General features: G+C 49.6%; 2 protein-coding genes across 2 annotated transcripts in view; both read right to left on the bottom strand.

The window, feature by feature from the left end:
- LOC144109839 (uncharacterized) overlaps positions 1 to 10,254 on the bottom strand; it is a 56,293-nt gene extending 46,039 nt beyond the window's left edge. Inside the window, exons 1-2 of the mRNA XM_077642620.1 lie at positions 10,246 to 10,254; positions 9,493 to 9,729 (exon numbers count right to left, since the gene is read on the bottom strand). Of these exons, the coding sequence (XP_077498746.1) occupies positions 9,493 to 9,729; positions 10,246 to 10,254 (246 nt within the window). The remainder of the gene's footprint in view (positions 1 to 9,492; positions 9,730 to 10,245) is intronic.
- Positions 10,255 to 14,832: 4,578 nt separating this feature from the next.
- Positions 14,833 to 24,235, bottom strand: part of LOC144111402 (dnaJ homolog subfamily C member 21) — a 37,244-nt gene continuing 27,841 nt past the window's right edge. Inside the window, exons 8-10 of the mRNA XM_077644683.1 lie at positions 22,841 to 22,983; positions 18,216 to 18,315; positions 14,833 to 15,365 (exon numbers count right to left, since the gene is read on the bottom strand). Of these exons, the coding sequence (XP_077500809.1) occupies positions 15,164 to 15,365; positions 18,216 to 18,315; positions 22,841 to 22,983 (445 nt within the window). The 3' untranslated portion in view covers positions 14,833 to 15,163. The remainder of the gene's footprint in view (positions 15,366 to 18,215; positions 18,316 to 22,840; positions 22,984 to 24,235) is intronic.

Here is a 24,235-nt window from a genome sequence, read left to right as displayed (position 1 = left end):
GTCAGTGGTAACCGTCAAGGCTTCATATTTTGCCCCTTACGCTTTACGCAAAGACTGCGTAGTCAGCCCCTTTGCCATGGGAGATATCTGAAACAACGGATTATCGTCTGCGCGCTCTCTTCTTTAGCCTGACTGTGTATGGTGGAACGTATGTTTCGAGCACAGACATCAACACGTTCTATACCCTTATAATTGGCTAAAATCAACGCTTTCAGCTTCTACGGTTCATTTTTCGGCAGGTTCTTTACGAATGTGTAGAGTGACATGTGGCATGTAGTACTTAAATGGCAAGTTTCAGAGTAACGGATTCTGCAGAGCAAATATAGCTCCTGAAATTTCAAGCGCAGCTGGTTTAATTTTGCACAACAGCGACATTAGCAAGAATTCATGGTGCTACCCAGGAAAACGCGTCATGCCGTTCGCCAAAGGAACGGCTACAGACGGAACACAACCCTGGCTGCAGAAGCAGAGCACGTTGCAAGCTCGCGACGTCCAAGATCTTCTCTTGGAAAGGCATTTTGAAGTTTGGCGGCGTCTCCCGACCACCCCAGATGACACCGCAAAAATTAAGTCAGTTGAGGACAGTAACTGCAAGCCTGAACTGCCAGCAAAGCAAAATTAGGAACTGCGCTCTGTCTTAATAAAATCGGCCTTTACGAGCGAGCAGACTTACCTGAGAGGCGATTACTACCAGCTTTGCATTATTCTCCTGCATATCTGTAGCCTCGTCATCTGTTGCTTTTAATAAACCTCCCGTGAGCATGAACATTCCATACGTCATTTAGGAAACAAAGTAGCGCCACAAATAGAAGTTTTCCGCTGCTTAACAGAGCTCCACTAAACTTCACAGCAAAGCGGTTATACCAGCTGACTTAGCTTACAATGTAAGGAGCTAAAAATGAACATTGACAATGCTTACATGTTAGTAAATGTCCCTGAATTTAAAACAGGAGAGGGCATTGAACATTCAAGTGCATAACCTGACGTCTTTTACAATGATATTTAAACCAAATATTTTAGGCAGTTTCAGGGCACGCCGCAGGTTGAATATACGTGGACAAGTGCCGCTCTTTATGGTAGCTGAAATCACTCATTGGACATACATACTGTCTGAAATTGCAATACACAGTACACGTCAATATTTGGGCAGCGTACCCAGCTTGTACACGGTTGCTTCTGTTACGTTCTGTTAACGTTAGTCAGGCCAGAATGACGGCAGGGAAGCTTGCATCCAACTCGAAAGTTGTTTACTGTGGCTAACTCGTGTCCTCAAACAAAAAGCATGCAGTTCGACGGAGCAGCTATAAAACAAGTGCTCGGTCAACGAAGGGCAGAATGACGGTCGCTCTCGGCCTTGCAAAATTTAAATGTGACAAGGAACTTGAAACACGCCTAATGCGATTACGAGAATTTTGAACATGAAGAGAGACTTGCACGCGGCTACAGTCATTCTAGAGAAATCTGGTGGCCTCTCGTTTGACAACAAAAGCGGAAAGGCCGTGGGCCATTGGCTAATTCGAGCAAAGAACAATTCATTACAATGCTTCTTGACACTTGCTCGCACATTAGTAGTTAGCATTCTTTTCAGATAGCGATACAGGCCTCTCGTTTAAGGAAGTTGCGATGTATAAGAGGGTGAAAATAAGTTCTTTCATGACGTGCGAAAAGCGATATCGGCGTAATTAAGTACTACATTTCAACAATGCAAAAAAAAATAAACAGTGATTGCACCCCTTTACCACAGCTGGTCGCCGATAAACGCAGGCGGGTTCTTTACTGCAAGCTGCGTGCGGGCGTTGGGTTCATTGCTCGGCGAAACGGGTAGCGTGTCGCCAGTTCTGTTCACCCTGAACCGCAAAATCAGCTCTGACTGATGGCCGCAACGACAGCAGGCATGCGGGGTTGCGGAAGGAGAGTGGGGGGAGGGGGTGGGGGGGGGGGGGGGAGGACGGCAGCAAAATATGTGTGGGCGCCGCTCGGAAAAATCCCAAGACGAATAGGGCTAGAGTGCGTACTCAAAGCCGCCCGCCCCCCGCAGAAGCAGCAACAGAATTCTCGTCCAACAAGCATGCAGTCTTTGGGTCTCCTGGTTGCTGTCTTTTGCCTGTTGACACTTCACGGTATGTGTACATCTCCCCTTGCGGAGACAGAGCCTCAACAATTCTTAGGGGCGCGAATTTTAAAGCATGCCCGGAAGGCGCGTAAATACAGGCATCTCCCACCTGCCGTATAGCCTTGGTTTTCAAGTTAACCTAACCAGTGCACGGAACTTTAGCCTCGTTAAACTTGAGCAACGTTAAGGAAGCAAATACGCTGGAAAAAGCGCGTATACCACTGTCGAAGGTCCTCGGGCCACAAACCTCTCTGTTGACCATTACATTATAATGGGTCATATAGGCCACCTCCGAAGGGTAAATTTTGGGGAGGGTTGAGAATTTTCTTTCTCACCTCCTCGCACCATTGGAAAAAGTACCGTCGTCCTACAAAGTTCGCAAATTAATATTATTGCCTGTGGCCATGTGACCAAAGATACATGTGACAAAAGCACTGTACCACCACTTCACGCGACCTTATTTAGCTTGCTTTGTGAGAACGCTTTAGTCGTGGCTGGCGCCGAGGTCTGCATAGTTGAAGCGGCTAGAAGTGAGGCGCTTTGGTGATCGATTGCCGTATGCATAACGATGCACAGCATGACGACGTGACGATCATTAGGAACTTCTTATATGGTAAATGTCGTTATCGAGAATCAAAGTGGAGAAGGCGGTCGTCTACAGTATAAGCACCCTTGACGCCGTAGATGTGGACCAGTGTTAAGCACTCGGATGCTGGAGGTCTTTAATCTTTCTAAGGATGCACGCGTCATTTGAACGTCTTAGTGCTGAAATATTGGATAAGATATTCTTGGATCATTTGAACTATCACCCCCAGTTTTTGCCGAAAAGAGGCGTCTTCATGCTATGCATGAGCACCCCGACCCACGCATCGCGGGAGGTGAACGCATCGACCGTGTCTCCGGCTGTCGCACACTTACACGGTCACAACGCGCAATGATCCTCCGCGCGCGCATTGGCTTCGTGTGGCCCGGGGAACGACGGCTGTGTCACGGAATCGCGACGAGTGATGTGTGTGACGGATGCGGTGCAGTGGAAACACTAGAACACCTGCTCCTTCACTTTGCCGCGTTCGCCGATGCTCGTCGCGATATGCTCGCGGCCTATAGGGCGCAGGGCATACTACCAGACTCCATCAAGACGCTATTGTGGCCGCAGGGCAGTGCGCGCACTCGTGAGCGAACTTTGGTGAGCCTCTGTGCATTCCTCGAACACAGGGGCTTGACATCCCGTCTGTTCTCCGTCAGGTAGTTACACGCAGTGACCGAACGCTCCGCGAGTTCTACCTTGAACGATTAATAACTGGACGCCCCACTCCAGTTGTAACCAACACAGTGCTGTGCGCGTGTGTGATTTAATTCCTCTAAACTGAACTAATCACGCGCACAACCTGGACACATTTCTTATTGTGTAAATAGTTTGTACATATTACTTCTCCCCCTATCCTCTCTTCCTGTCCCCTCACCTCTTTCATTTCATTTCTCCATTCTGCCTGCTATCCTTTATTTCCGCTGCCCCAGCTCAGGTGTTTCAGTATCGATGGCAGATGCCGGGGCTAGCAAAAATATTTTCCTTCCTTTTTACTATTATTTTAATAAAACCACTACCACCACCACCAATTAAGTACTATATAAACCTCCCAGCAATCAATTTATATGACAGTTCAACGACTCAAGTATCGTCTCAAGCCACCAGCGACAGCGCTATCGGATTTACGGCTCAAGCGTTGTAGAGAATTTTTTTCGCGATATAGTACATTTTTTATGGGACGAGCACAAAACTTTCGTTCTCTGAGTTCATTATCTTCCTCTTAGCACTAACTTGTCATTTAATCCCGGACCATGATATATACGAGAGGAAGTGATCAGAGTATTTCCATCTGGATTTCAAACCACAAATGCTCGACATAGTTCTGAGGAATGGGATAGTGATTCCTCATTTTAAGTGTTTTCATCGAGCAATGTTTGTGACGAAGAATCTGTGCAGATGTGTACAGTGTTGCAGATACGCAGCTTAAGCATCTGCATTTTGTTTTCTTTGATTTCAGTGCTGCGCTCACCATGAACCAGCGGGCTACAGCGCGAAACCAGGCAAAAGCCACCCGCCGCCGCAGATGCAGGCGGGGAGTGAGCGGGTCGTCGCGCCTCTAGCGGCGGCGGGCGGCGTAACTCCCGGAAAAAATCTCGCATTGCTTCCGCGGCGAATGCGAAAGCCGAAAAAAAGAGCGCGCACGGCCACCTCGAGACCGGCCGTGCTCCAACATTGTTTCCAACATGGAGTTACTCCAACATCGAGTTTCTCCAACATGGAGTTTCTCCAACATACATAAAGTTCCTCCAACGGGTTTCTCCAACATGGAGTTTCTCCAGCATGGAGTGTCCAACATGTAGTTCCTATAACATGGAGTTCCCAACATGGAGTTTCTCCAACATACATAAAGTTTCTCCAACATGAAGTTTCTCCAAAATGAAGTTTCTACAACATGGAATTTCCAACATGGTTTCTCCAGCATGGAGTTTCTCCAACATGGAGTTCCCAATATGGAGTTTTTCCAATATCCACTTTCCAATATGGAGTTTCTCCAACATGTAGTTTTCCCAATATGGAGGTTCTCCAGAATAGTTTCTATAACATGGAGTTTCTAACAAGGAGTTTCTCCAACATGGTGTTTTCCCAACATGGAGATTCTCCAAAATGGAGTTTCCAACATGGCGTTTCTCCAACAGGAAGCTTCTCAAACGTGGCGTTTCCGACATGGAGTTTCCAACATGGAGTTTTCCCAATTGACATGGAGAGTTCCCAACATGCGAGTTTCTAACATGGAGTTTCTCCAACATGGAGTGAGGGGTGAGGCGCTGAGACCGGGTGACCGGTCCTAATGATCCTGCGCATCATCGATCCCTTACATTCTTGTACCGAGAAAAAGCAGCAGTCTTATATCGGGGCACTAATGGCGTTCCATCAAAGAACGATGCCTACACGATAATATAAAATAGAATGTATTATTTAATCTCCTTTCACACCTGCTTTAAAAATATTTACATGCAAGAAACTTGCATGTTCGCGAAAACTTCGAAAGGCACTTTCGTGAGAAAATTTTCCGCGATAATACTTTAGAAAAACGGTATTTACATAATCGACAATTACCTTAATTTTTTTCAACAAAATCGGTGACGGTCGCTTTTGGGGCCTGGGATGTTTCGCATGGAATGATGACTCATGGGCACTACACTCCTCACCAAGCACTACAAAATCACCTGTACCCCAGGCCAAGAGGGACTATGGACGGAAACGAGAGGACAGATGCCCTATAGCTCGAGGCATCAACCGAGCGCGGTCACCTACCGTACTGGCTTTTACCCCTCTACCTTGCAGGTACAACGAACATCTCGGGTTTCAGCGTCTTCAGCGCTCCCACCCATAGGCCCCCACCCATAGGCCCCAGACGCCGTCTCTTGGCGCCAGATACCAACACTTGTCCAAACTTCCATAAACTACATCTCATACAAATTGTACCCCGACTCGTGTATACCCATGTCCCCGGTGCCAGGCCCGCCCTATGCTCTTCCACATTTCGTGAGGATGTGGGGCCAAACTGAACCATCTACAGACAAAAGAATACGCCATTCGAGCGGTGGGAGGCGCTGCTGACCAGCAATAACGTGGTTGGCCAGCAGGTCGCCTCATCCAACAGGTCCGCGGGGCAACTCAAGCCAGTGGATCCCTGGAATAAGGTGGATCCCCCCCCCCCCCATGAGCTCGAAAAACTCCTTCTATTTAATAGTTTTTGTTCTTCCTCCTCCAAGTTTCCTCGTGAACACATAAACAGCGACACTGAAGAGCCCCGACTCAATGGACACTTGCGATGCGCGGCGGAGCGTACGCGCACGTCACTGCATAAGGTTTCTGAATGTTGTGACCCTCCTCTCCACACCACCGGATTTGGGAGCTTCATGGCTGGCCCAGACAGATGTTCCCAGCACTGCAATTGCATCCATAGTTCCCTGTGTATATCCTCCTTCACAATGTCGATATTGTAAGCGACAAATTAAAGTTCTGCGTAGTTCACACAGCTACCCAGACAATACCAGACATCCTGAAATGGTCACAACGTCCTCATCCCGAACAAGTCATTGAGTATTTTGCGTTCATAGATGACTAAATGTCTTCATTAGGATGTCCTTAATTTGTTCTCTGCTGGACGACTCGAGGATGAAAATTCCTCAAATGTCCTACAGTCATCCTATCGCAGGACAATATTGTAAAATAAAACTGATAAAACAAGTTTAATCTCTCACACTCGGCTCATTAGTTAAAAACTGCACGTTTAATAAAATGTGTATACTATAGTGATACAACGAAGGAAATCATTGTGACCCAAAAAATTATATGTGTTGAGGATATCTCATTTTTTTAAGAGTACTTGTTGTTGGGCTGTTGGCTCATCATAAAGTTGAATGGTTGAATAATTTTTTTCTTTTAGCCTTGGTCTTACGTACCGCGTGCTTCTGATGGGTTACACTGTTAAGATTTTTGGTCCACTCGCCTTTCTATTCAGGCAGCAGAATGTAATTCCAGAGAGAGCTACAGCTGCGGCACTGGGCATGGTAAACACCCTGTGCCTCTTATCTCTGCATAATCTGGTTCGCTTCTCTTACATGAGCTTTCAACGCAGCACTCCTATGAAAGCAAAAGTATACTGAAGACGTCCCCTAACAAGATCATCATGACATCTCGAGAATATACAACGGACGGACAAGTGGATCCTATTTAGACTGTTTAAGGAGCATACAGAGACAACCTGAGTACGTCTGAACATCCTTAGATCATACTCTGGATGCCTGGGAGGCCTTGCTGCGAAGCATGTCTCTCACCGAACAGCAACAAGTCATCTGCCTGGCGATGGAAGCCGCAAAGAAACACTGTAACTTCGTCTATCTTTAACCGCGGAGGCCCCGGCCCCCGTTCCTTGGGCTTACGCACAGGGGGTGGGGGCCTCCTACATCAATAGAAAATAAAGTTCCTTGCGTTGCCTGGAGCTTCGGTGATGACGTGAACAAACATTCAGGGTAAAGAGGAAACTAATTTTTTGTAACCCGTTGAAGCAATATCTTCCACACGTAAGCTGGTCTCCGAAGAAAGCCCAGAATCTCAAATCCCGCCGCTCTATGGATACTACCTGCGATTGTACATAAAAATTGTTTTCTGGGGAAAGGAAATGGCGCAGTATCTGCCTCACATATCAGCGGACACCTGAACCGCGCCGTAAGGGAAGGGATAAAGGAGGGAGTGAAAGAAGAAAGGAAGAAAGAGGTGCCATAGTGGTGGGCTCCGGAATAATTTCGACCACCCGGTGATCTGTAACGTGCACGGACATTGCACTGCACGCGGGCGCCTTAGCGTTTCGCCTGCATCGAAACGTGGCCGCCGCGGTCGGGTTCGAACCCGGGAGCTCCGGATCAGTAGCCGAGCGCCTAACCACTGAGCCACCACGGCAGGTCTGCGAATGTGGGTGTTTGATTTTGTCAACAAAGCCGCAGCAGCCCTATTTCTTCCAAGCCTGGCGGCACGGGGAAATGGAATGTGGCACTCTGAAACCTTAACCGCGTGACTAGCGTACGCGGGCGCGAGGCAGCACCCCGCGCCAGGCGTCGAAAAGGAACATATTGCCACGTGCCGAACGCGCCGCGCGGCCTCCACGCTTAGTAAAAGACGACGACGAAGTGTTGGTTGGCTCCCGAGGCGCTCTGGCTCTGTTCTTTGGACCCTGGCTGTCTGATTAAAGCGTCTAGCCTTCTGTTCCCCCCGACGTCTACCTGCACGGCTCCTCAAGTCGTGACACTGGTGGAGGTGCGACCGATGATCCCTTCTCCTGCGGAAGACTCGACGCGCCCGCCTCTTGTGATCACCCCTGTTCATCGTGCCAGCCGGAGGATCCGAGGCCCATCCCCCGAGGTCGTGACGGCGAACCCTCGTGCCGCTCGTGAAGGCGAACCCTCGACTTTCACTCCCCTCATGGCGACGCCACTGCCCGCCGTGACGATGACTGTACCTTCGACCAGCCCCTCTATCGGACCCTTCAGACCCCACGAACACCTAAGCCCTTTCACGGTGGCCAGTTCGAGGATGCCGAGGACTGGTTGGCACACTATGAACGGGTTGCGACCTTCAACGACTGGGACGACACGACCAAGCTGCGTAACGTGTATTTCAGCCTCGAAGACTCTGCCCGCACGTGGTTCGAGAACCGTGAGGCTACCTTGTCTACGTGGCCGGACTTCCGACGTCAGCTCCTGACTACGTACGCCAACAGTGACCGCCGGGAGAGCGCGGAGCGCGCCCTGACGTCTCGAATTCAACTTCCAGACGAGACTGTTGCAATGTACGTAGAGGATGTGACGCGTCTTTGCCATCGCGCCGATCCAGCCATGAGTGAAGAAAAAAAGCTGCGGCACCTGATGCGCGGCGTAAAAGACCAGCTCTTTTCCGGTCTCGTACGGAACCCACCCAACACCGTCGCGGAGTTCCTGGCCGACGCCGCCCACATGGAGAAATTGCTGCAGCAGAGGGCCAATCAGTACGCCCGGCAACTGCGTCCAGTGCCGTCGCTGTCCACGTTGGACCGGTTCGACCACGATCCCGGGATGAACCCGAGCTCCCTTCGCGAACTCATTCGTTCCGTGGTCCGCGAGGAGCTGCAGCACCTTCATGGAAAATTTGCCCCTCGCATCGATTCCGTCACCAGCGTCATCCGCGAGGAAGTTCCGCAGGCGCTCAGGGCACAAACCGCTGCGGTCGTGCCGGCGCCGCAACCGGCCCCATCCGTTCCTGCGCCGTACCCGGCCCCTGTTCAGCCAGTCACGTACGCGGACGTCGTGCGCCGCCCAGCCCCATTTCCTGAGCCTTCCCCTTACTCCCCTCCAGTGGACGCGGTGCACGCTGCTCAACCGCTCCCTTACTGGGCTGATCGGCGCCAGCCACCGCGAAAGACTGATCTCTGGCGCACTCCGGATCAACGCCCGCTATGCTACCACTGTGGTGAAGCCGGCCATCTCTACCGGCGGTGCCCGTATCGCGAAATGGGTCTGCGCGGATTTGCTCTTGACAGTCCCCGTCCACGACCCGGAGAGCACCCTCAGGACATCGCCGAGTATGTCAACCGCCAGCGTAGTTCCCTGCCTCCTCCCCGCCGCCCGTCTCCGCGCCGCGAGTCGCGCTCGCCTTCTCCACGCCTGTCTTCGCCTTCTGGGTCCCGTTATGCCTCAGAACAACGTGGTTCCTCGATCCCACATCGGGAAAACTAGCTCCGGCGACCTTTGGAGGCGAGGCCGCCGAACGCCGATCCGACGCAAAGCTTCCACCGCCGCAACGACCGACTCGCCCCGACGTAGAACGCCGCATCGCCCCGACTCTCCACCCGAATCGCCCCGACGTCGCAACCCCAGTCGTCGACCAGCTTCCGCCGCCGCACCGACTGAGTCCCTCCCCACAACCATCTACAGGCCGCGCTGAAGGCCGGATCTCCTTGGACATCCCTGTTCTCGTCGACACTAAGGACAGCGCGTTGGTTGATACGGGCGCAGATTACTCCATCCTTGGCGGACGGCTTGCGACGACCCTGAAAAAAGTGACGACACCGTGGGAAGGCCCCGACATACGTACGGCGGGGGGACATGTTGTCGCACCACTCGGTATGTGTGCGGCCCGTGTTACGGTTCGCGGCTGCACCTTCGTCGCCACTTTTCTTGTTCTGCGCGAATGTTCTCGCGATGTCATCCTTGGCATCGACTTTCTTCGTGAGCACGGTGCTATAATAGACCTCCCGAATCGCTTGGTGACGTTTTCCACCAAATTGGCCACAGCAGAGCCGGCGCACCAGGGTTCTCAGTCCGCCCTGCGAGTCGCCGAGGATAACGTTACGGTGCCTCCACGTGCCAGCATTCTCGCTACAGTTACCTGTGATGAACCACATCGGGGACTCCGGGTTGTCGAGCCTAATGTCTCTCTCGTACTCACTAAGGGGATTGCGGTGGCACGAGGCCTTAGCTGCCTGCATGACGGTTGGACAGAGGTCCTTATTACCAACTTTTGCAATGAGCATCGACATCTATTCCATGGCACAGCCATCACTTACGTCGACCATGTCCAGGAAGTGGCCGAATGTTTTGCTTGCGAGGAGGACACCACTGGAGGTGACGCAGAAGCGCTCGACGACGTCAACATAAATCCGGGCCTTTCATCCGCGGAAAGGGGCAACTCCAGGACCTCTTGCGGGAGTTTCGTGCGTGTTTCACGTCGTCGTCTAAGGTGCGACAAACGTCGATAGTTAAACACCACATCATCACGCCTGAAGGAGCTCGACCCATCCATCAGCAGCCCTATCGTGTGTCCCCTCGGGAGCGAGATGCTATACAAACACAGGTCAAAGAGATGCTCACGGACGGCGTCATCCAGCCGTCAAGCAGCCCGTGGTCGTCTCCTGTCGTCCTGGAGAAGAAGAAAGACGGAACACTGCGATTCTGCGTCGACTATAGGAAACTTAACAGTGTGACAAAGAAAGACGTGTATCCGCTGCCCCGTATCGATGACTCCCTCGACCGTCTTCGCCAAGCCAAGTACTTCTCTTCGGTAGACCTCAGGAGCGGTTATTGGCAGATAGAAGTCGATGAGAGGGACCGTGAGAAAACCGCCTTCATCACACCGGACGGGCTCTACGAATTTCGCGTCCTCCCCTTCGGGCTCTGCTGCGCTCCTGCCACTTTCCAAAGAATGATGGACACCATCCTCACAGGTCTGAAGTGGCAGACATGTCTTGTTTATCTTGACGATGTCATTATTTTTTCCGCAATGTTCACGGAACATCTGCACCGTCTCAGAACTGTCCTCGAAGCCGTTCGTTCCGCCAACCTCTCCCTCAAACCACAAAAATGTCACTTTGGATTCACCAAATTGAAGTTTCTCGGGCACGTCATTAGTGCTGATGGAATCCGAGCTGACCCAGAGAAGCTTGCTGCCGTTGCTGCCTTTCCAGTCCCCGTTCACAAAAAAGCAGTCCGACGTTTCTTGGGCCTGTGCTCCTATTATTGTCGCTTTATTAGAAACTTCGCCCAGCTTGCCAGCCCTCTGACGCTCCTAACCCGGGATGATACATCATTTTCCTGGGGCAACGAACAGCAGACTGCCTTCAACGAATTACGACGCCGACTCCAATCGCCGCCAATCCTAGCACATTTCGACGAAGATGCCGACACGGCGGTACATACGGATGCGAGCAACGTCGGTCTTGGCGCCGTTCTCGTCCAGCGGCAAGACGGTGTCGACAAAGTAATTGCCTACGCCAGCCGGGCACTGTCGCGCGCTGAGTTGAACTACTCTACCACCGAAAAAGAATGCTTAGCCGTAGTCTGGGCAGCAGCTAAGTTCCGCCCATATCTGTATGGCAGACCGTTTTGTGTCGTCACCGACCACCATTCGCTGTGCTGGCTAAAAAATTTAAAGGACCCTTGCGGCCGCCTCTCCCGTTGGGCATTACGCCTGCAGGAATTCGATTTCACCGTCACCTATAAGTCCGGCCGGAACCACACCGACGCTGATAGCCTGTCACGCGCTCCCGTCGAACCTCCTCCACAAGACACCATCGACGACGACAGCTTCCTTGGAGCCGTCAGCACGTCTGAGCTCGTCTCCAGACAGCGTGCCGACGCCGAGCTGCGTCTGCTCATAGAACATCTCGAAGGTGGGCACCCTGAGATACCACGGTATCTAGCTCGTGGGATATCATCGTTTTGTCTCCGGAGCGGGGTGCTTTATAAAAAGAACTCTACTTCCAGTCCGACAACTTACCTGCTCGTCATACCGTCTGATTTACGGGATGAAGTTCTCCTGGCCTGCCATGATGAACCAACTTCCGGCCACCTTGGTGTTACCCGCACCTTGTCCCGAATCCGGCAGAACTATTACTGGCCCCAGCTCACGTCAAGCGTTATGTCCGGACATGCCAGCAATGTCAGCGGCGGAAGAAATCGACGCTCAAGCCTCCCGGGCTGCTTCAATGCATCGAGCCGCCACAAAAACCATTCGACAAAGTCGGCATGGACCTTTTGGGGCCATTTCCTCTTTCGTCGTCCGGCCACAAGTGGATCGTAGTCGCCACCGACTACTTGACCCGTTACGCTGAAACGAAGGCCCTTGCGCGAGGTACTGCCGCCGAAGTTGCCCTCTTCTTTATGCACGAAATCGTGCTTAGACACGGCGCCCCATTGATCATCATTACTGACCGAGGCAAGGCGTTTCAAGCCCGGCTCTTACGTGACGTCTTAACGCTTAGCCACACAGCTCATCGACCCACAACAGCGTACCATCCCCAAACCAATGGTCTAACGGAACGGCTCAACAAAACATTAGCGGACATGATCTCGATGTACGTTGACGTTGAACATAAAACGTGGGATGAGATCTTGCCGTACGTCACCTTCGCATATAATACAGCGACGCAGGAAACCACCCAGTTTACCCCGTTCCGTCTCGTCTATGGCAGGGAGGTCCGCATGATTTTGGATGCGATGCTCCCGTACGGCGATGAAGAGGTAACCCCTGAAGCAGGCAACTTCGTGGAAAACGCAGAGCAAGCCCGTCAGCTGGCCCGCTTGAACATCAAGGACCAGCAATCCGTCGATGCTCGACACTATAACCTTCGGCACAGGGACGTGCACTACGAGCCGGGTGACAAGGTATGGGTGCGGACACCCTTGCGCCGCAAGGGGTTGTGCGAAAAGCTTATCAATCGGTATTTTGGCCCGTACAAAGTCCTGCGCCGCCTGAACAGCCTCAACTATGAAGTTGTCCCCGATGGAACTGTGGTCGCCGGCCGTCAGCGTCAACGGCCTGAAGTCGTCCATGTAGTGCGCCTAAAACCGTACTATTCGCGTGACTGAGCGCTGTGTGCACGCTGTGTGTCGCCCCTTTACCTCCTTACCCCACGTGTGAACTTGACTCTCCTCACCTCTCAACTAGCGCCGGATGTATAATTCACCTCACCCCTATTTTTCGTTTGTTTTTCCCCTTCTTCTCTCCCTGTACATAACCCATTCCACACCGAGACGGTGTTTGCTTTCGTGGGGGGGAATAATGCCACGTGCCGAACGCGCCGCGCGGCCTCCACGCTTAGTAAAAGACGACGACGAAGTGTTGGTTGGCTCCCGAGGCGCTCTGGCTCTGTGCTTTGGACCCTGGCTGTCTGATTAAAGCATCTAGCCTTCTGTTCCCCCCGACGTCTACCTGCACGGCTCCTCAGGTCGTGACAATATGCTTTCTCTGCTCCTGGTGCCCCGGAATAAGGTGGATCTCACGACGACTGAAAGATTTCAAGCCGCGAAGAAAATGGCCGAGGAGAGCGCCGCGGTCGTCTGATTGTTGTAAACCGGACCCCTCCATTTCCACGGCTCTACGGGCCCCGCTTTCGCCGTGTCGGAGTACAGATTGAAGCTCGCGTTGCTCACGTCTCGCACCGCGCGCATGCGCAGACAGCTTCTGGCGTACGCGCCGGGGGGAAGTGCGCCACTTGGACGTCACCCAAAGCTCGCCTCGCTGTTCGTGCTCCGACGGGACAAAGCCCAAGCTCACTGAGCACGACATTCGTTTGTGCCGTCGTGGTGAAATGCGAACCACGGCGCTGTCAGGTGCAGGCCTCTCACGGACTTCCATATGCAGACATCAAGCACGCAGCTTGTCCGCGGCTCGAATCGCTCCCGCTCTAATGCAAGGTAACTTCGTGATACGCCATTTTTTCCACTGAGTTCAGGTTCTCGCAAGTTATACTACTGGTTATAACTTGTCTTGGGGAAAAAAAATGAGATTACTAGTAATCATTAACAGAAAAAAATGACTGGATTACCAAGAACATTACATCTTGCAAAATGTATTAAGTACATAAGAAATTTGAAAATACAACTTATTGCAAATATTCAATTGCATAACATGTTATTTCATAACATGTCTGCATGGCACTGGCTGCTTCCAGAACGAATGCTCACGTGCAGGCCTCTGGCTGCTCATCTTGGCTAGTGTTCTAGAAGGCTAATTAAGCATTCTAGAACACTTCACCCTGGCGTCACCACCAAATTACAGCCACTAATGCGCTGTCCACATCAACAGCTGCCAGCAGCCCGAACCAAGTAAAGGATTGTCAAAGAGTAAATCACAATAAATTTTTTGCCATGAACCAGCCCCAGAAAACTTGTCTTCCTCAAGAAAGCTGTTGCATGTATATGCAGGCAGTCGCCTTTGTGAAGAACCTTAGGAAGTGGTACCAGGCACCAAGATCTGAAATAGCTTTCTTGCCAACATGCCCTTCCATTGCGATCGACGAAAATATAGGTGCATAAAAATGTACCCAAAGTGCATGTTTGCTGGATACTTGAGATCATTTTTCCAGTTGCCAATTGCTTATGGGGCTGCGCACCTGGGCCTTATCCAAACGGAGCTAATGCACATTTTCTGGCAGCTCCGAACAATAGAAAAACAAAACTGGAAAAGGTGCTTTTGATAACTGAGGAGGGTTCTTCTTGGCACGCCCACTTATTTAGTGCTCCCCTGACGTCTCATTGTTTGCAAACAGGGAGAGGTCTATTTCCAACACAGAGGAAGTCAAGTCTGCAGGCATCAGTACCACCAAGAAGGGCTCCGAGATGGCAGACATGGCACAAAATCAAGATGCTCTGCGTCTCCTTGACAATGGCAGTGGCATACAGGCATTTATTAAGTTCATTTCCACACAACATTCATGTCTGCTGACATTTGTTTCCTGCAAGGAATCTGTGAGACACTTCTTTAACCAGCACACAACTCCAGGTGGCCTCTCACTGTCTGTATGAATACATCCAATTGTTCAGTGGGTTTCAGTTCCCAGCACCTGAAATCAAATATGCTTGGCAAGTTTCCTCGTTTCAGTAATAATACTCTGCCTTCTAGGTGAGCAAGTTTCAATGACCTTTTTGAAGAAATTAAAAGTGAAACCATTCTTCCTCAGACTTTGATAACAATTTACATTGCCTTTACTTTTCAGACTTCTTTTTATGTTTTGGTTTCTGCGGGTTCTTTTCCATGCTGTCGCCTGCATCTTCGGGTTCATTGGCATCGGCAGGCATTTCTTCAGGTCGCGCCAAGCTCCCAAACTGCTCCTCTTCCTCCTGCATGGCTTCTTTGAGGAACTGCACGTTCTCTTTGTGTTTCTTCGACTTCTCATGGTTGGCAAATCTGCAGACATGAAGACAAAAAATTCTACTCACTGATGCGCCTTTTCCGACCACACAAGGTCTGCTCGCATGCTTTTTCAATCGTAAGCCTGATGCAAGACAGACCTGTGTAACAAATGCTAACAGCTAGATGCCGAGAAGCCAACAAAGCATTTATGTACATTATCCTGCTCCAGAACTGCTCCAAAATACTGTATTTACGCACATAATTCGCATACTTTTTTCTTCAAATTAGGATTTCAAAAAGGGAGTGCGAAAATTTTGTAAATTTTGTGAATCGTACAAAGGTCATAACGCGCAATACATAATGTGCTATATTACCGCCTATACGTCGACACCCCCGAATCGCACCTCTCAAAGCAGTAAGCGCACGATACAATCGCAAAGCCAGCAGTAAGAGGCAAATGGAGATACTAATGGGTGATAAACCGGGGTCCTTGCATGCGGCCCGGCTGAGTAGCGGCGAACCAAACAGCAAACGGTTCGGTACTTTCGGGTTCGGGCACATGCAACTGATCGTCTGGGAAAGCGACCACCGTCGCGAGCGAGCTGGGTAAATGGCGCACAACTGTGCCCTCACCACTCGCCCCTTTTGCAACGGCACACGGCGACGTCTGCCTTGCGAGCACAATGTACATGCTGGTGGGCTGGCACAGCAGGGAGCGCAAAATATGTAAGAAAAAGATGTTTCTTTTTTTCAAAAATCAGGGTAAAAAATAGTGGGTGAGCAAATTACGCGAGTGAACACAGCCCTCCTTCACAGGTGCAATGCAGTAGTGTCGGAGCCTCCTCACACACGGCGTTGTTCATTTCACCACAAATGAGCAGCTCGTGATGAGCGCGCATATGGCAACGGTAAGACGTGGTAACAGTTAATCGTTTGGAGGGGCTGAATTTCCAGCTCACACAATGCCAGAAACCAGACGTATCCGACTTCGATCGCCATTATTCGCGCGCAAGGAGCATTGGAGCAAGAGAAAAGTTTGAATTAACCGGATGTAAGAGAAATCGTGGTGCAAATTAAGCAACGTTAAAATGCATTGAAAACAGCCAGCCAAACAAAACTTCAAAATTTGTTTAACTGAAAGTATGAATTATCAGTGTTTGAAATGCCATGAGTCTGCTGTATATACTATGCAAGGCTGCGCAGCTGATTGATTCATCAGACAAAAGGTGTAAAGTTACTGATGGAAGCTGCATCTACCATGGCGGTGAATTGCTCTAGTGGCTACTGCCACTACTTGGTTGTCCTACATAGTACCCATACTAAGCACCACAGATGCCTTGAGCTGTCCAATTTGAAGGGTGACTTTCATAAGAGACATCTCTGTGCACACAATAATAAAATGAATACGTGTTTGTTGAAATAAAGAAGGGAGCATAAACACAAGTTGTGGGTTAAACACCAGTGATGCCAGCAGAATGTTCTAAACTGCCAATGCTAGCTGCATGGCACCAACACATCTGACCAAAGGAGAAAAAAAAAAGGAGACAGAAGAGACTACATTCCCAGAAAAATGGGCATTTATAGCTTCAAACTTTAAAAAGACGCAAGAAAGCACTCAAGCATCTGAGTGTCCATCATGCAAAGGCAAAGCTACAGTGCACGCTCCCGCAACTGTTAACCTAGTCTAGGGGTTCTCAAACTGGGTTCCCACGAACCCTTGGGTTTCATTGCCTTTAGCTTCCCTGAGCACTTAAATTCACACATGCCTCAGCCCCCACCTTTTCTTTATCCCCTTTGCGAGGACAGGGTGGCCGTAACTGGCACAGGACAGGGTGAACTGGAGAGATATGGGAGAGGCTTTTGTCCTCTCCCATGTGATGATTTTTTATGAAGGGCCTTTTGCATGCTCTCCTTTGCGTAATGCCAGGCAGGAGAAGACTGAAGCTAACACATGCAGGCTTCCTCAGTGTCTTTTAAATGCGATTAGGATTCCCCGAGGGGAATAAGATTGAGCCACGCCCGACCAAGTCAGCAGTTCTCAGAACTGCAAATGCTCATCATTAACCCTTTGAGGCTTTTTGCCGTATATGTACGGTGGCGGTTTTCTGTCCTACAAGGTCTTTGCCGTACGGGTACGGTTTCAACCCTCCGCTTGAAATTTCACACCATAATGACGATGCATGCTCACTGGAAGGTACTGCCAGCTTCTAGGAGTTGCAAGAAGCATTTGAGATTTGATTGTGCTACCTTCTTGCGGAGATAAACAGAGCAAATTTCTAGGTTTAGCGTGTCACGCGGGTGTGGAGCAATGCCCTTTCGTGATTTCGGTTTCGCTGCGTGATTGCAACTGAAGCGCGCGAAACTTTATTTTTAATATTTATTTTATCGGCGCTCCCTTGCAGGGGCTGCGAAAGTTGATTTCCATCTTCATCGGCGCTGCTCTTAGCTTGTTTATCACCAACGCTCACAGGATATTCTCGCTCTTTTTGTTTACTGAGTTTTCTCCGAGCTGTTCAGATGCAGTGCAAAGTGGCGATTTGGCCAAACGCACAGCCCGCTCTCTTGACACCCGACAGCGATGACTCTTCACCCCAAGAGGAGAACAGACAGGCGTTTTATGTGTGCGGGTTGCAATAATGCACCGTGCATATACCATTGAATCAAGGAATACCACACTCTGAAATACTATTGAACATTTTGCAGCTCTGAATGATGCTGACACCAATATACTGCTCCTGATTTTTTTCTTTTTACAATTGCTTGCCGACTTTACCCATTTTTAGATTCAAAGTCCGCAATAAAGTAATCTGACCCTCTGGGAAAGTTTTTTCAAAAAGATTAGACCCTCAAAGGATTAAATACTCACAATAAGCAAATGAAAAAGGGCACAAAGACGGCACTCACGCTTTGTCCGATTTGAAGCACTTGTCACAGGCCACACAGTAAAGCTCATCTGGGTCTTCGTCTTCATCCGAGTCACCAGAACCAGACTCGGCCCCATTCTCTGCACAAGGTGGGGAAGCGCAGGATAGACAATGGGAATGAAAATCAAACACTACATTGACTGACTGCACAGATAAAAAAAAGAAAAGTGGAAGGGCATAGACATATGAGACAAACGCTAGAAGAGCTACTACTGGGGTTAGTTGGTACCGTATTTACTCGAATCTGGGCCGACCCCGATTCTAAGCCGACACCCTAAAGTCCGAAGCCAACAAAAAAAAATATATTACCTCGAATGTAGGCCGACCAAAAAAGGCGAGGACAGCGTTCACAAAATGCAAACAGCATTTATTGAATGTGAGCATGCAGGGCTCATTCAACGTCGTCGTCGCTGCTAGACTCGTCGCTGTGTTCCTTGTCACTGTCACCTTCAAACAGTGCACTATCCTCGGTACCGTCAAGCGCATTAGATATGCTGCACTTCTTAAAGGCGTGCACGATCAAAGTACCTGGGATGTCGTCCCACGCTGCAGCTACCCAGACCGCCAGCTGCAATAGCGATGCACGTTTGTTGCGGCCCATTGCCGTTAGCATGTGATCTCCGTCAGTCAGCCAGTCCGTGTAATATTTCCGCAGACGATCCTTGAAAGGCTTGTTGATGCAGACATCAAGTGGCTGCAACTGGCCCGTCATGCCGCCCATTATGACAGCGAGGTCCGTGTTTGCTTGGGCGAGCGCAGCCTTCACGTTGTCAGTCAAGAGCCCATGGTAAGAGTCGACAACAAGTAGCAAGTTCTTTGTCAAAAGGGCTCCTGGACGCCGTCGCCACACAATCTTAACCCACTCTTGCGACGTCGGAGGCTGAAGCCGAAGCACTTCATGAATTTCTGAAGCCAGCCCTGGCTGGCTTTGAAATCCTTTGGCGTTAGGCCTCGCTCCCTCGAAAGTTCCCTAGCTTTCGCTCGGAGCACTTCTGTTGCCACTGGAAGGGCAGCTGCTCTCTGTGTCCAAACAAAGTCGGCCAAAACTGTCTCTACTTCGTGGTGACGGCCTTTCTTTGGTCCGCTAAATGCCATCCTCGTTGCGGCGCATGTAAAAGGCTGCTGTCGTTGTCCCCTCCAACAACGGACGTTTTTCTCGTTGACGCCGAAGTCCCGCCCGGCATGAAGGTTCGACGATGCCTCTGCTGCGATAACAACTTTTCGGTTGAAAGCGGCACTGTAGTGGCGTCTCCTGCTTGGTGCCATCGCGATAACACCACGCCGCACACAGATACGGCCGACACGACACAGGTCAAAATGGCGACCTCGTTTGTGTAAGGTTGGCTACTGGCACGGCTAGTAGCGGCTGCAATACTGACTTTTCTACGCTAGCTATGCACCATGTTTAGCAGTTTCAATGAAAAACTGGCGCGTTTTTTAAAATCCTCGAATCTAAGCCGACCCCAAAGTTTGGAATACGATTATTTAAAAAAAAAAACAATCGGCCTATATTCGAATACATATGGTATTTCATCATGTAGGAACGAATGTACACACACATGAAAAAGCATCACATAAAACGTTGTACCCACCCCTTATGTGATGCCCCTAAAAAGGGGTCTTTAAGGAAATAAAATTGATTGATTGATTGAAGCACTACTAACAACTGTTTGTTGTTCAGAAGAGGCATGAGTATAAAAACACGCCACGATGTCATACCATGCGCAACAAGATGTGCAGTAGCCCTAGACCCGTTGGGCAGATGGGGAGGTGCATAAACAAGAGACAGAGAGCACGAGAGGGCCTGTAAAGAAGTTGCAAAATCGGGAAATCTGGCACCCCACTGCACGCAATGCGAATGCATTCTACTACTAAGAAAGACGAAGGTCATAAGATAAAGCTAAGAGCAGGAAACAACAGAAAGAGCAGGAGAAATCATCAAAGCATCTGCCATGAAGGTAGCGCCAGATAACCAATGTGTCAATGCACCTTCGGTCATTTTAGGTACAACCGCAATCTTAAGCTTTTGTAATGTGCATGTGTTGGCTGATAAACTTTTTCTTCGTGTTGCCTTTCTCTGTGTTTTTGCACGTGAAGGTGTGGATCTAGGGCTACAGCACATCTTGTTGCGCATGGTATGACATACGTAGTAGCATGTTTTTACACTCTTGTCTCTTCCGAAAAATAAACAGTTGTTAGCAGCACTTCATCGTGTGTGTGTGTGTGTCTGTTCCTGTGCCAGTTAGCGCTTTCCAAAACTGTATGAGATAAATGCATGGAACTTCAATTTTCCTAACTTCTGCTCCCAGTTCATTTGCTCATACTGTGCGCCTAACCAGGATTTGTGGGAATGGGAACAGAGCACAAGCAAAAAAAAAACCTCCACAGCAAGTGCACTGCACAGTACCCAAAAGCGAGAAACAATCCCCCGAGACGTAACATTACAAGACCTTTCTCTACGATTTATGTGAAACCATTTCAGCATCGTCAGTCCACTAATTAATGAGCAACTTATCCACATAATTTGGCTGAATTTTAAGCCGTCATTTGTTTTTCAGCGCAACGTAAAGTGCTCAATTCCACAATAGTGTTGTTAGAAATACTGCAGAAGACTTTTACATAGAATTTTTCCATTAGTGGGTGCTCCTGTTATTATCTATCTCGATGCTGGAAACGATGAGTGAGCTCGATTCCGAACGAATGCACACAGGCAAAAGTAATACAAGAGAAAGTAATACAAATCTCACGTGCCAGACAATAATTAGAAGAGTAATTATAATCATTAAATAAATATTAATTAGACAATAATTAATACAAAGCAGCATCCATTTGAGTTCCCACACCTAAAGCTCTTATAGCACAGTGGCGTATGCCTTGTAAACAAAAGCATTACTGGACGGTGGCTGCCACTTCGTTCACTGTGGCACCATCTACAGTTGAGCCCACATATAACGCCCAGCCCCACTTAAGACGAACTTTAGCTTATAACGAATGAGGCCTGCGCGACCATCAAAATATACGTTGTTTCAATGGCACAAAATCACACGTATAACGAACGTCATTAAGCCCTGCTGGTCAGTTACAGCGAATGGACGGCGTAAACCCGGCGCCGCAATGCGAGATAACCTGCCTCCGACCCCTTTGTGCGCCCGGTGCGTGGCATGTTTTTCCGAGCCTCATCGCAGGTGAACTGCCCACCCCATTTCATGCCGATCTCAAGCGAGCTACCATTTCCCAGCAGACGCGCCTTCCGAGATTGCCTTTCCGCCCCTGCTCGCAACTCTGCTTCTATTTCCTCACTCTCTTGCAAATCCGCACGTGGCCTCCACGATCAACTACTCTGCCGCCGGTGCCGATTGCGGAGGCCATGCTCCGTAAAGCAGGCCTTCCATGGGAGCCAAGTGGTGGCTGCACTGATGCTCACGGACACCCCTCATTGGTCTCTCCACTGGCACTGTGCGTCTGTGCCTTTAGCTTGATTGGCTTGATTGCCGCCTGTGCACGTTGCACGTCTACCTCATTGAGCGTTTTTGTCACTCTTGATGCGGTGCAGACATTTCGTTCAAATATCGGGCCCTGGTTGTAATTCGGGATGCAGAAGGGAACACCGTGCCCATTTCCATTGTATTCAGCGGTAGAAATGATGAAAGCGGCCTGGGCGGAGGCGACGGCCACTTGCGTGCAGAACTGCTTCCGCAAGGCCGGCTTTGTCGACACAGTGTCTGATGCCGAGCCTGATACTTCGTGCGATGACCAGCCCGGCGGCGATTTGTGGCAGCGCGCCGTCGACTCCGACATGGGGGTTCATGACATTGGTCGGAATGATTTTATTTCTGTCGATGACGACGCCGACACCCTGGAACCGTGCACGGACGAGGGCATCGTTTCTGAACTGCAGGACGAGTGTGATACGGAGGATTCAGATGAGGTTGAAACTTCGGAGCCAGAACCCATAAGCACACCTGTAGCAATGAGCTACATAGAGAGCTTCAGACAACTTGTCTACGAAGGGCCTCGGCGATAGCACGCCTCTGGTTTAAATAAACTGGAAACCTCCCTCATCGGATCTGCGCTGCAAAAACAGACGTCCAGCACGGACTTTTTCGCAAAGAAAAAAATTTTTTGTTTTGAGAAGAAACTGTCTTTAAAGCTGTCGTCCACTTACTACGAACTTTCAGATATAACAAACGAACGCCGCATGATGCTCACGTTCGTTATAAGCAGGCTCGTCTGTACTGCCTAGGCTGACGGCACTTCACTGACGATGCGAAGAGAGCATTGCTTTTCATCGAAGGACGCACTGGAGTGAATGTGAACAGTAATCGAACATGGCGCACACTCCTCAAAGAATAAGAATGAAATGGAGCGCATATGGTAGGCTCTCTCAGGTAATGAATGGCAGTTTACCAATATCCCTCAGGGGAAAAGTATACGGTAGCTGTTATCTTACCACTACTCAGAGTGCTAACACAGGGCACACATTTATGAATATTACACACTTTCTACAGACTGCTAATGGGGTGCCCAACCCATGTCCAGTTTTCACGGAGCACATCCATCCACCTTGACTGCAGCAGCTGACGTTACTCTATGCAAAGTGCTTACCGGCTGGCTGTTCGGCAGTCGTGCCAGACTGTGCATTGTTCTCTTGGCCGAATTGCGAGTCCAGCTGTGCCTCGATGTCCTTCAGCTGTAGTTCGAGCTGTGCCATGGAACACCACTCAGACTCCTCATAGTTCTCCATGGCCCTGTGACATTGGAAGAGAGAGAGAGAAAATGCGTCTGAAATGGGACATGCACAGGCATGATGAACATCTGAACACCAACTAGAACAGGTTTTTACATGCCTAAGCTGCCCTATATAGGAGTCAAGCATAAGGAGGTGAGGGAATCATTAAGGCGGGGGTCCTACACTTGCACTGCGGCCCTTCCGCTTAAGATAAAAAACGAATTTTACCTTCTTACAGAGAGAAGTGTATCTACTTTTCAATAACACATGTTGTTTAATAGCAACTACAGTTGGTACGAGTGGAGTATATAACCGCGTGTAAAACAATACTTTTGTTGAACTTGCATGCTTTTGTGCGGTTTTTCGGAAAAACTACTGCTTCTGCAATGTTTACATAAAATGTTAATCTCGACGAAGAAAGAGCGGATTGTGGCTCCAGTGGACATTTATATTTAGAACTGGCACTCTGAAATAGACCAATGACAAAAGTCTCCACGATAAACGGCGCGTTGCTCGCAGCCGGAGCCAACCGTCGAGGCCACGGTGCATTTTGAAGGCTATTCCCGCGTCGAATGTTCAGGTGCGACCCTTACACAGCTTTTTTTTTTAATATTTCCTTCGAGAAAACACGTTTATGCAGTACTAAACTTCAATTCAACCGAGTGCTATAACTCTTCTTTTCAGTGCATTCTGCTGCTAAGTTTCCCAGCTGGTACACTTTTAATTCGGTCAGAAATGTAACAGCAGTTCTACTGAACTGAGACATAACTGCAGAGCGAAAACCAGAAACACATAAGGAAGAAACACCCACAGACACGGACAATTATGATAGTGGTTCTTTTGTTGCAGTTATGACTCCGAAAAGTAGCCAACTTGCCCATAAGCTCGTTATGCTGAAGTGTACTTCTACTGTACTGTCATTTCCTCTGGACCTCTGGACAAAATTTTCATTTGACAGTAAGCGCTTGTATTGTGTCGTCTCTTCATTGTCTTTTTGTACTGTGTGGACCCCTCTGGACAAAATTTTCATTTGACAGTAAGCGCTTGTGTTGTGTCGTCTCTTCATTGTCTTTTTGTACTGTGTGGACACAAACAAGTGCAGTTTATGCCAAAGCAACTAGGCTGCTGTTACTGTTTCTCACACCATCAGAAGACTCATAAACGTCCAGACGAGGACAATGACTGCCCAGGCTCACATCATGCAGCTTACCCTCGCAGCCGACGAGGCCTGGTTTCTGGTCTGCCACCTGCCTATCTTTTTCAGTCGCAAC

This window comes from Amblyomma americanum, chromosome 11 (assembly GCF_052857255.1).
Source record: "Amblyomma americanum isolate KBUSLIRL-KWMA chromosome 11, ASM5285725v1, whole genome shotgun sequence".
Taxonomy (NCBI): Eukaryota; Metazoa; Arthropoda; class Arachnida; order Ixodida; family Ixodidae; genus Amblyomma; species Amblyomma americanum.
The sequence above is the reverse complement of the archived record's forward strand: the minus strand, read 5'-3'. Positions and strand labels throughout refer to the sequence as shown.